Genomic DNA, 11,770 nt, shown 5'->3' with positions numbered 1-11,770 from the left:
ATCGTCGACATAAATCAGTAAATAAATTCACAAATTGTTACTGCTCCGTTTTGCAAACATCTGCTTCAGACTGTTGGAACCCGAGACCGATCAACACCTCCTTAACGATCGAGTTCCAGACTCTGGCTGCTTGTTTAAGTCCGTATAGACTTCTATTTAACTTGCACACTAGATCTTCTTTACCTGCAACCGAGTAGCCCTGGGGTTGCCGCATATAAATATCTTCGCGCAACATCCCGTTCAAATACGCATTCTTGACATACACGTGTCGCACTTGGAGTCCCTGATGTCCTGCAACAGTGAGCAAAACTCTGAATGTCTGTTGCAAAGCTACTGGCGCGTGCACTTCACTAAAATCTTCACCGAATCGTTGAGCGTACCCCTGTGCAACCAATCGTGCCTTGAAACGCACAGTGCGTCCTGTCGAACCCTTCTTTTGTTTGTACACCCATATCGACCCAATCGCGCGTCTTCCCGGTGGTAACGGAACTAGTGTCCACGTATTATTCGATTGTAGTGACCTATATTCTTCATCCATCGCATTCACCCACTCTTTCTTATTAACACTCTTCATCGCTTCTTTGTAACTGTTCGGATCGCGCTCCTCGATCCTTGCTACCCCCACGACAAAATCACTTAAATTCTTCGGTGGGATACCCGCATTCGGCCGCTGGGATCTTCGCACTTCACTTCCATCTTCGTCGTCTTCACCGTGATACACATTTTCATCTTCTATTTCGTGGTATTCTTCTATAGTAGTATCACTCACTTCATCTGGATTTTCTTCATCTTCCTTGTTAACAGACTGGAACTCTATCACTGCTCGCTGCTGATTCATCGAATTTTCATCACGTGCTCCAATTCTCTTCTTCGGAATACCTCCAGACTCCTCCTGCAACTCAGCTCCGAGTTCGAGAAGTTTCGCCCCTACTGATGATGATCTTTCCCGTCCGCTTGTTTACGAATCTATATGCCTTTGATCAACAGGCGTAACCGACGAAAGTTAACTTTTCAGCCCTGTTCTGCAGTTTACTTCGCTTGACATCCGGCACGTAGACAAATGCTTCGCACCCAAAAACATTCGGGTGAATCAAATCCGGTCTTTCACCAGACCATAACTCCATCGGTGTCTTCTGTACCACCCGCGAAGGTAAGCGGTTCTGTATGTAGGCTGCTGCCGCAATCGCTTCACCCCAGTATCGCTTCTCTAACCCCGCATCAAGCAACATGCATACCTCCATTTCCTGTAGACACCGGTTCCGACGTTCAGCGACGCCATTTTGCTGCGGCGAATACCCTGCTGTTAGCTGCATCTCAATACCCTCGTCACGATAAAATTGTTTGCGTTCCTTATTCACAAACTCCGCGGTCAGAACGGATGATTTTCGACTTCCGCTCGAACTTGTTTTCGACGAGCCTCACATAGTTCTTGATGCACAATTTCGCCTCCGCCTTGTCCTTCAATAGGTACAGAACTAAATACCTACTGAAATCATCGATGAGCACCATAAAATACTTGTTTCCACCATGCGTGACGTTACTCATCGGTCCACATAAATCTGTATGAACGAGCTCTAACGGTTGAGTAGTTTTCCGGTCTGCATGCTGCGGAAATGGCAAACGAGCCATCTTCCCCTACGGTCCAACACCGTGTGATCTCGGTGTCCGAATCTCCTGTTACACGTATGCTGACAATACATAGTGTGACAACGTCCTGCTGCGATAGTTGCTTGCTCTAAATTCTTCAGCGTATACACGCCTCCATTACTACCACCCACAACAACAACCTTGCCCGTTTTGTCAATAATTTCTACACTGTTCCGTTTGAATAACACTTCGAAACCTTTGTCGGCAATTTTACTTACCGACAGGATCCACTGTCGAGATCAGGCACGTACAGAACGTTTTCCAGTGGAATATCCACCTGCTTTCCAGCACCGCTGACACCAGTCACGGAGCCAGAGCCATGTCCGCCAGACTGCGTACAATTTCCGTTCGCCATCATCACCTGTACACTCGACTTCTCTAAATCGTTGAAAAAATTACCGCAACTAGTCATGTGACACGATGCGCCGCTGTCCACCTTCCACAAACGATTTTGTTTCACCGCCGCACAGCTGATTTGCTTCTCCTCCTGTGCGAAAAAACTCACCACTTCAGAATCCGTTGCTTGCTTTACTTTCGCCTGGGTCTGAATATTTTTCTGAACACTGCTACCTCCTGGCTTGCTTCCGGAGAATTTACCATCATCCTTTACTGCTTGCCACTTCCGGCAGTTCTTCTTGAAATGGTCGGGTTTTTTGCAGAAGAAGCAAGTTTTATCTTTACTTACTCCTTGCGTCTTCAACACCTGCTCACTTCCAGCCAACTTCCCTTCTCGCACCAAACGCCTCTGATACTCATCAACTAGTTTTGATCGAATGAGCTCCATCTTCATATCCGTATCTGGTCGCGCTTCCAATGCCGATGCGAGATGGTGGTACGACTCGGGCATACTACGCAATACCATTGCCACTCTAAGCTTTTCCTGCAGCTCGAGCCCTGCATTCTGCAAACGTTCGAACAAAGAATCCAACTCCAGCAAGTGTTTTTCCACATCGTCTCCATCCGAGAGCTTAGCATCACATAACCGCATTAACAGGGATAACTGTGACGTCGTCGTTGACTTTTCATGGTAAGCTTTTAAAGCATCCCACATTGCAACCGCACTGGTACAGTCCTTTATTATCATGTACTGGCTCTGTTCCAAACACAAGCCGATTGTTGCACGTGCCTTCTTGTCAGCTTTCTTCCAAGCATCCGTTTCAGGTTCCGGCTTCGGTTCTCCTACCACATGCCAGAGATCCTCCCGCACAAGGAACATTTCCATTTGAAATTTCCATGTAGCGTAATTCGTGTTGCTGAGCTTCACTAGCGAAAATTTTCCTGCATCCGCCATTTTTCTCCTGACCGACAATACGCCGCCGATGCAAACAACACTTCCGCCAAGCAAGAGAAAACACGCCACTCCGACGACCGACAAACTTTTAGATTTTCCGATATCAAATACTACACTTTTTCACGTTCCTCTGGACCCATAACCTGTGGAAAGATAATGGCCACAGCAGAGAAAAGCAACCGCAGAGGAACAAACCGCGTGGAAACGTGAAAAAGAAAAACACTAGCGAATGTGAAAAACACGTCTTTATTCTGCTGGTATATAATTTGAACTGACGTAAGGAAACGTTTTTCTCTCTCTTCATATTTTTAGCCCTCGTGACTGATGTTATTTTGACAGTGTATCAGCGCCCGTTAGCTGAATACACCGACAAAGACACTATCATAAAAGGCATGTTTGGACTCTACAAAGAATGTTAATAATACTGACAATTGTTGATTTTCGAACGATGTATGAAAGCTGTATGGAACTACGTCTGTTATGCGGACAAACATTTTTCGGAAACGTTTTTTCAAAATTGCTCAAATGTTTTCGAACAAAAAATGTTTGTTTGCATGCTAAACAAACGTATTACATTGCGTAGAATGCAAAACGGCGAAAAAGTCGATTTTGTTCATTTTGTCGCTTATGTCACCTATACAAACATGGGCAGTATGGACGTACACTGTCCGAATTACGCCGGTGCATTTGGGAAATTTGCAAGGACTCTGTTTCTCACGAAGTCATTGTTGAACATGTTGATGCCGAAAAAGGTGTAAGATAGGCAGGCCAGCAGACTTCTGATGTGACTGATATTAAGAAATACATTCTTCTGAAACACGGTAAGCCAAAAAAGCTATACAAAGTACATGATTTGAGTATGAACACAAAGTTGTTATCGAAATGGCGTGGAAGTGAAGTTGAAGTCCACATATTTGAATATTCCGTTGCGATTACATCCCATACATTATGGCATATGGTGAGCAACAAATCACTGCACTTCGAACAGAAAGACAAAACAGAAGCGCAACGAATTGACTCTCTCGTTATTAATATTTTATATTATTTATTGTTGGAAGCAATGAACTCTTCGATGCCGCCAGAAGAAAAAAAATAGCAGAAATATAGCATCCAAAGTTACAGATGTTTACGATAATAATCATTTGATTTAATACTTTTTTTTTTTGCATGGATTCAACTGATGAATGAAAACAGACTTTTTTCAACAGAATTCGAAAAATTTTTGACGCGTGAATGTACCCTGTTTTAAAACTTTCTACTATGCCAACTTACCCCAAAAAAGCAGATACACGAAATTCGTGGTTTCCTGCCAAACTCTCCTCTAAACATTAACTTTTGTCCTATAATTCCGTTTCCTCGGTTGCGCATGTTCTCAGCATTTGCAAAGGTAACTTCGTCAAGAAACAAGAGTTGGTAAAGATCCTATTGAAAACAGCTCAATTCATTAACATATCTTTCGATGTCTACTTAGCGTATCTGAATAGCTCTCCTCTCCAAGACTTTTTAAGTCATTTCATATACGTGTAATATTTTACAAATTGATGATGCGTTGATTAAAACTCCAAAGTGCATGACGAACTGTTGGCGAGCTTCGTCGAGATACGAGGTAGAATTTTTATCAATCAAGTTCGTTTGTCTACATCAAACTTTCTAAAAGTACTCTAACATTTGCTACGAGTTATTATTCCTTCTCGTTCATAGTCCACAATCCAGGAACTGGACTTCTTGTAGATCGTGATAATCCTAGGAAGTAGTAGCCATACAAGCAATGATATTTTGTGTTGATGTTAGCGCGACGATACTGAACGTTTTCAATAATTGAATTTTCCATGTTGCGATGAATCTAAAATACTTGCGAAATACGAATGATTAGCAATGACGATAACTAGATTTAGCACGCTTGACATGTTTAGCTGTCAACAGCAAACGCGACAATTTTAACGACCGTTTCAAATGCGACTGTTTCGAACCATCGTGTCCAGTTAGGGAATAATCGCACAATATATGGTAGTTGAATAAACTTGCCAGTTTGTAACCAAATTGGTGTTTATGATGAGGAAACTCCACCATTGCTTCTGAGATAGAAACTTGTTTCCAATGCTCCAGTACTATGAACCAAGGATTCTTCGGTTAACCATCATGAGATATTCCTTCTAATCACTTCTAATGAGTCGTTTCTTTTATGTCACTTTCCCTCTTATTTTTTTAGATTGCGCAATTTGCCACCGGGATTATTTTTCGATCGCCCTTTCGTGGTATATAATAGTTATCCTATGGAATCATACTTTAGTTTTAAAATTTAGTTATTGAAATATTTGTCTTCCCGTTTTCTGACCTAAACAACGCTTTCAATATTTTCTGGGACTACAAATTCATGTGTATCTCTATTATTCTTATTTTTGATAAATCTTCCTATTCGATTACCGCCGTCACTCATATTGTTTAACGAGTTTTTCCGGTTTTATTCGCTATTGCTTCGATTCTTATTACCACTGGATCTTGCTCCAATAACTTCTCTATTTGTATCTAGTAAAGAAGTGAGAAGTATCTAGTAGTGAAGTAGAGATGAGCAAATCAGCTCATTATGATGAGCGGCTCAGAGCCGTTCAGCTCATACAAGTGAGCTGTTCATTTGGAACAGCTCTTCAGCTCAGTTGAATTTTACGGTCGTTCACACAATTGTATCTGAAACGTAACTACCTTGAGACATTGTAAAGCGTATGTGTTCTTAATAGACAGCAAGGAAAAAAATAACCAATTTTATTTGTAATTATATACAAACTAAAACTGATCTTCTTCTTCTCAAATGGCACCAACGTTCCTAGAGGAACTTCGCCGTCTAAACGAAGTATTACTTTCGTCAATTTTATTAGTACTTAGTTGAAATTTCTATGCCAAATAACACGCCTTGAATGCCCGAATTCCACTCCATTCCACATGTAAACAACCCAGCACATGGATGACAGATATGATAACATATTTTCATTTTGTAAACAGTTGAATTGTGAGATCGATTTTATCTGTGAACATAGTAAATGGATAGCCCTGAACGTAACGTTTTCACTTTGTGCATTATGCAAATTAGAAAACACTCCACACACAGTTTCGCCGCATTGAAATCGCGTTCGCATCGCGTTTGCTATGTCAGGTCCAGGCGGTTGCATTTGATTTCCGCATTCGTGAATGAATAAGCTTCCCCGCAAACGAGCCCGCGCCCGCATCGCATCGCGTTCGCTATGTTCTCGGCCTAAGCCTTTAAGCAATCGAGACGCCATTGTAAATTCTTTAATTTTACACACAGAAAATAAACATCTGCGATGACAAATGTATAGTGTCGACGTCTGGGGGTGACATTCGAGTTTGGGGACAAACTATTCTCCATCAGATAAGAAGATCCGAATGCAGTTTCAAAATGTTGAAATTTGAATGAAAACTTTAATACCATGTTATTTGATAACTTAAAGCCGGGTCATTTATTTATTTATTTATTTATTTTTTGGCTTAACGTCTTTACAACATGGCCTGATTCACAATTTTTCTCCAATTAACTCGGTTCGTGGCTATCTCTCTCCAATTCCGCGGGCACCCCGTGCTCACCATGTCATGCTCCACTTGGTCTAACCACCTTGCTCGTTGTGCTCCTCGTCGTTTCGTATCAGCCGAATTCCCGATGGACACCATTTTTGCAGGATAGTTGTCCGACATTCTTGAAACAAGTCCTGCCCAGCGTATCCTTCCAGCTTTGATCACTTTCTGGATACTGGGTTCGTCCGGGTCATGCGGATAGAATCAAATTGATTGTCAAAAAGAATCCAGAAGAAATATCGATATAGATCCAATGAGTTGCTCGTTTATGCCTTCGAATATTATTATATAATGCTGTGAAATTTTAGAAACAACTGCTTAGTAGAATAATGCGGTTTTTTCATTGTAGAATCAGTTGACAATAATTGATTGATGATTCATTCTTGCTCTGGCAAAACAATACACTAGCTGATCATATGTCGCAATTTATTTCATGTCAATGCATTGAAAATTTACCTCGAACGCTATTCCGGTGACCTTTTTCGCAATTGACATAGACTCGGCTACAGTCGATTATATACATATTGCACCAGCACCATTATTCCACATCTCATAACTACATCAATATTTTTTTTGGCACTACATGGAAACAACAACAACTTTTCAACAATGACAACACTTGCAAGTATCAAATATCATGCTACATGTTATTTAGTATTGCCTCAAAGGAATTGCACCTCTAGGCATCGTTCGTACAACGTAAACCAAGCGCCAAACAAGCGTTCGCCATAGTATGCATACAGAGCCATACATTGGTGGCTTGAAACTACTAGGAATATAAACACTTCTCATCATTTTGCGCTATTCTCAAAAGAAACGCTTCTATTATATTATTGGCCTCGAGAAAAGTTGCATTACTTTCTCATGCTCGAGAGAAGCGCAGCTGTCATCCTTAGTGGAGGAAGTTCTGTTACTGGCAAGCGAAACCTAATCACATACAAAATTCCAGAACGACATTTACTTTCTTGGTGACTAAACAAGCGAAATAAACTCTTTTTGTTAATAACAACCTCGAAAATAGTAGCAATGCTTTATTATGATCAATATTAGCGCAAATGCAATCCTAGTTGAAGGCAGTTTGGCGACTGGCACGCGAACCCAAATAACTTATAACATTCCAGTAAGACATTCAAGATGATTGGTATTCCCCAAATAATTTTTTGGTGCACAACCTTAACATCTGCTTCGCCATAACGTCAGTTTAATGCATTGATGCATTCTCAAAGGCACCAACGAAGTGATGACGAAAAACAAACAATGTTAACTGCTTGGAAAAAGACTGAATTATGGCACACAGCTTCCCAGCAAACATTAAATCGCATAACAAGGGTATATATAACATCATATGCCCTAAAATGTGGTTGGCATATAATGCGCCTAACTGGCATATGCATGCAAAAGTGGAGGCCATATACATACATGGCAAATGCTTACCGAATTTGTTTGGATGAATATGCAACTTTGATCGGCTATAATAGCGATTATGTTGAAACTGAATTGCGATCTAATATGAAAATATTCATGAATTGTCAAAGCACCAAATACGACTTTTGCCATACTCATATACGATTTTTTACAGACATAGAAAAAAAACAAATGGCGCAAAATATTTTCGTGAAATGTTTATTATAGCCTCACGAAAAAATAATTGTGTTGGGAGTGGTATATGAATGTTTAAAATAGCACAGATTGATGTTTGGTGAAAACTGCTCCGATGTGAGTTCAAACTCCGGTCGTCTGGATTATCATCCACCAACTATCTCGCGCGGCAATGTGAAATTTAATTCAACAGCGGTTAAAACTTTCGAGTGCATCCGCATTTCATTGACATTTCAATGTGATGTAATATGTTCTTTATTAGGATCTAATATGATTTACTGTTTCATGATTTTCTTCAGCATGCAACACGATTTACTACAGTACTGAATCGATTTAAATTATACGCTTATACGACATACAAACTGCATCAGCGTAATATACGCATATGATGCGGATTAAATATATTTTACGACAATGTACATAATAAAAGTGATGTGTATCATACCGAATTGCGACTTAATTTGATAATGGCATATAAAATCGAGTTTATACATTTTATGCGATTTCAAATATACACGATACATACTTTAATTGATATTATATGCGATTATGATTTATTCGGATTTCTTGTAAGACTTGGCACGTGCAAAATTATACGATTTAATGTTTGCTGGGTTGTACTCTGCTGTAACACCCATTGAGGCGAATTCGCTGATGAGTTTGTCAAGAGCGACCGCCTTCACCACCATCGGGGGGAGCTTGATTTTGGTTGCTGCCTGGGTAACGGCGTTTACATTTTCGACCGACGCGCCGAAATCGCCTACTTCGCTGTTGTTCGATGCGGTGGCTCGGTTCAGTGCCAGCGCTTTTCACTGCAACAACATCGTGTGCATCATTAGATTACGCTTGCCTCGAAATTTTATTGCCCCTGGCAATGCGTTCATTTTTTGCAGGGCTCGAGCCTGCCTTCCGCTTCTTCTTGCTCATCACACACTACACGAAGCGTCCTATTTATGACGCGGAAAGAAAAACACACGGTACGAATAACGCGGAAAACGAACAGAAAAACCAAACGACGATATCCAAGTTGGATTACCACTGGCGTACACTAATTCACTGCAGTTCGCGCTCTGCCTGGTCCGCCAGGCAGAGTGTCAACGGTCGCCATGACGTATATTGGAAGGGTCTGCCTTGTGATATTGAATGATAGACGTATCTGTCTCATCATGACTGTGACGACTCGTATATGATGATGATGTTGGATTAAAGAGGCTTTAAACTTTTCAGTTCAATCGCCTCTAACACTCGTATATTTTTCAAGTATCCGCTTAAATACTAGTTTACATTTACTTTCCTTAACTCTACACAAAACAGCTAATGTATATTACTGGGCGAAGCATCACGGCGGTAAAAATGGAAAGAGAAAGAATGAGGATGAGTGGAAGTTATCACGCTTTGCCTTCAGGCTTTCGCCTTGCAGGGGCAAGCGCAACTTAAGTGGGCCATGAATAAAAACGACCGACTCTTGCAACTTGTAGCGTACACATGTTGGTACAAGTGTGGTGTTTGGTTACAACATGGGAAATGTTTTCCGAATAAGTCATAAAGCGGGTGATTCATACTTTATGACATGCATATGGATATGAATTTGGGATGTTTGTTAACTGCATTTCACTGAGTGAGAAATGAGATAATTTGAATTGTGATAATAAGTTTGAATGTGGGAAAGGAATAAGGGATTCACGCTACAAAGCGCAGCGAAAGCAAAGTGAACTGGATTGCTCAACAGTCCGATGCCGAATAAAAGTTTGCCTCAGCGAGATCCACTGTTTGTACTCTAGGCAAGTATTCCCCTTCATTCTTCTACTTTTGCTTCGTTCACGGAGACTTTAAATCCTACGATTTCCCCTCCGTTGGTCGTCGATAATGTCGTGACTTTTTTTATCATTCAATGGAAAATGCACCGATAACGCACTTATGCGACCGTTCGCTTCAAAATTACTCGAGAGAATAGTCTTTTGTATAATTTATGATATACATCAGAAGTAGAGAGGATGAGATTCCTGAAACTCTCATTTTTCTCATACTCACCTTCACCTACAAAAGGCAAACAAAAATCAGAATCAATGAATAATACTATCTGCGCTACGTGTTGATGATGTACGTATTCCTCTTGCTCGACAATCGGCGTAATTGTTGGAGAGTGTTTCAAAGTTTCAATTCGATCCTCCAGATATTCCATTGTAAATATCATTGCCACAAATGTCAATGGTAAAATGAACCTCGATTTTAATGTATATGAATTTTCACATAAATTTAACGTGTAGATTTTTTTAGGTTAGATCAAGACGGGTCTATGGTACTAGGTGAGGCCGTTTCGTCACTAAGTTGGTTAGGGGAGCGGTATATGAAAACAGTACGGAAGAAAACAGAAGGGGAATTTTTTCCTTGAAGTGTGAAAGAGACAGACTGATCACGAGCGAGCTTGGGCACAAGCGTATTGTGTTTTGTTTACAAACAAAATACAGTAGACTTCCAAGATGGCTGAAGAGTGGTTTTAGCAAGTTGGCCCACCTTAGGATATACTTCTACGCGCCTTGGGTTAGATATGATACAAGCTCTTCAAGTTTATTTCAGTGTATCAATTCACTTCAGCGGAACCCGCCATGTCTTGATTTGGTATATTCTATAAAATATTCTCTAGTTCTAATTAATGTGCAATATAAACATTTCAATTCATGTACACAAGTATGCAATTTGCAGTTCTATTGTGATATTCTTATGATTTCTTTGTGAATTCAACTTATTTGAGAGAATATTGTGCATCTTCTTTTTCTTTCTTTGTTTTTAAGAGGCTTTAAACTTTGAAGTTCATTCGCCTCTAAACATTGTGCATCGAATTACAGTTTGCGTTACATTTGAGCTAATACGATTGCTGGCTATATAAAAAAAATGTTTAACAAAAACACTCAATGAAGCCGGCATATTAACCTCTGTTGAAATCAAAACAAACAAACGTGAGATATGCCGAACAACAAAAATGGCTTATTATTGGGCAGACAATATTCATACAACAGCGCTCACACCGAGAGACTATCAAGTGGAACTGCTTGCTTCCGCACGGGAGCGAAACATCATCCTTTGTTTGGCGCACAACTCTTCGAAGGAATTCATTGCACTGAAGTTGATCCACGAATTGGGATTCCAGCTGCGAAGGTTCAAAGGGAAAAAGCGCACCATCTATATATGCGATAATGATTCGGTCTATAGTCTGATACAAAATCTCACTGATTTGAAAGTAATTTATGTGGATGGAAATGACCATGATTTGGACTGGGAACAAGTGATTGAAACTTATCATGTGATAATTATCAACGAGAGAAACTGTTTGGACGCAATCATCAGTGGCTATTTAGATCTGGATGATGTGAATTTATTGATCATAGATGAATGTCATAAGATTTATGGAAACGATCAAATTACTGAGCTGTTCAATGAATATTACAACAGATGCAAAGTTAAACCAAAAATACTTGGGTTAGCTGGACCACTACACAACGCAAGATGTGTCCCAGGACGGTTAAGTGCAGAGCTAGAACAGCTGGAACAATGTCTCAAATCAAAGGCGGAAACGGCTAGCGACATCGTGACAGTACTCAGGTGAATTAAGCAAAGAAGTTACACGACATGCTTTTATGTTATTTTGTG

At 40.4% G+C, this 11,770-nt stretch overlaps 1 protein-coding gene across 1 annotated transcript in view; it reads left to right on the top strand.

Annotated features, from left to right (window-relative positions):
• The first annotated feature begins 10,805 nt into the window (after positions 1–10,805).
• LOC129773283 (endoribonuclease Dcr-1) overlaps positions 10,806–11,770 on the top strand; it is a 43,171-nt gene continuing 42,206 nt past the window's right edge. The window contains exon 1 of the mRNA XM_055776882.1: positions 10,806–11,722. Within this exon, the coding sequence (XP_055632857.1) occupies positions 11,103–11,722 (620 nt within the window). The 5' untranslated portion in view covers positions 10,806–11,102. The remainder of the gene's footprint in view (positions 11,723–11,770) is intronic.

The sequence above is a fragment of the Toxorhynchites rutilus genome, chromosome 1 (assembly GCF_029784135.1).
Source record: "Toxorhynchites rutilus septentrionalis strain SRP chromosome 1, ASM2978413v1, whole genome shotgun sequence".
Classification (NCBI taxonomy): Eukaryota; Metazoa; Arthropoda; class Insecta; order Diptera; family Culicidae; genus Toxorhynchites; species Toxorhynchites rutilus.
Note: the sequence above shows the minus strand (reverse complement) of the source record. Positions and strands in the feature narration are given on the sequence as shown.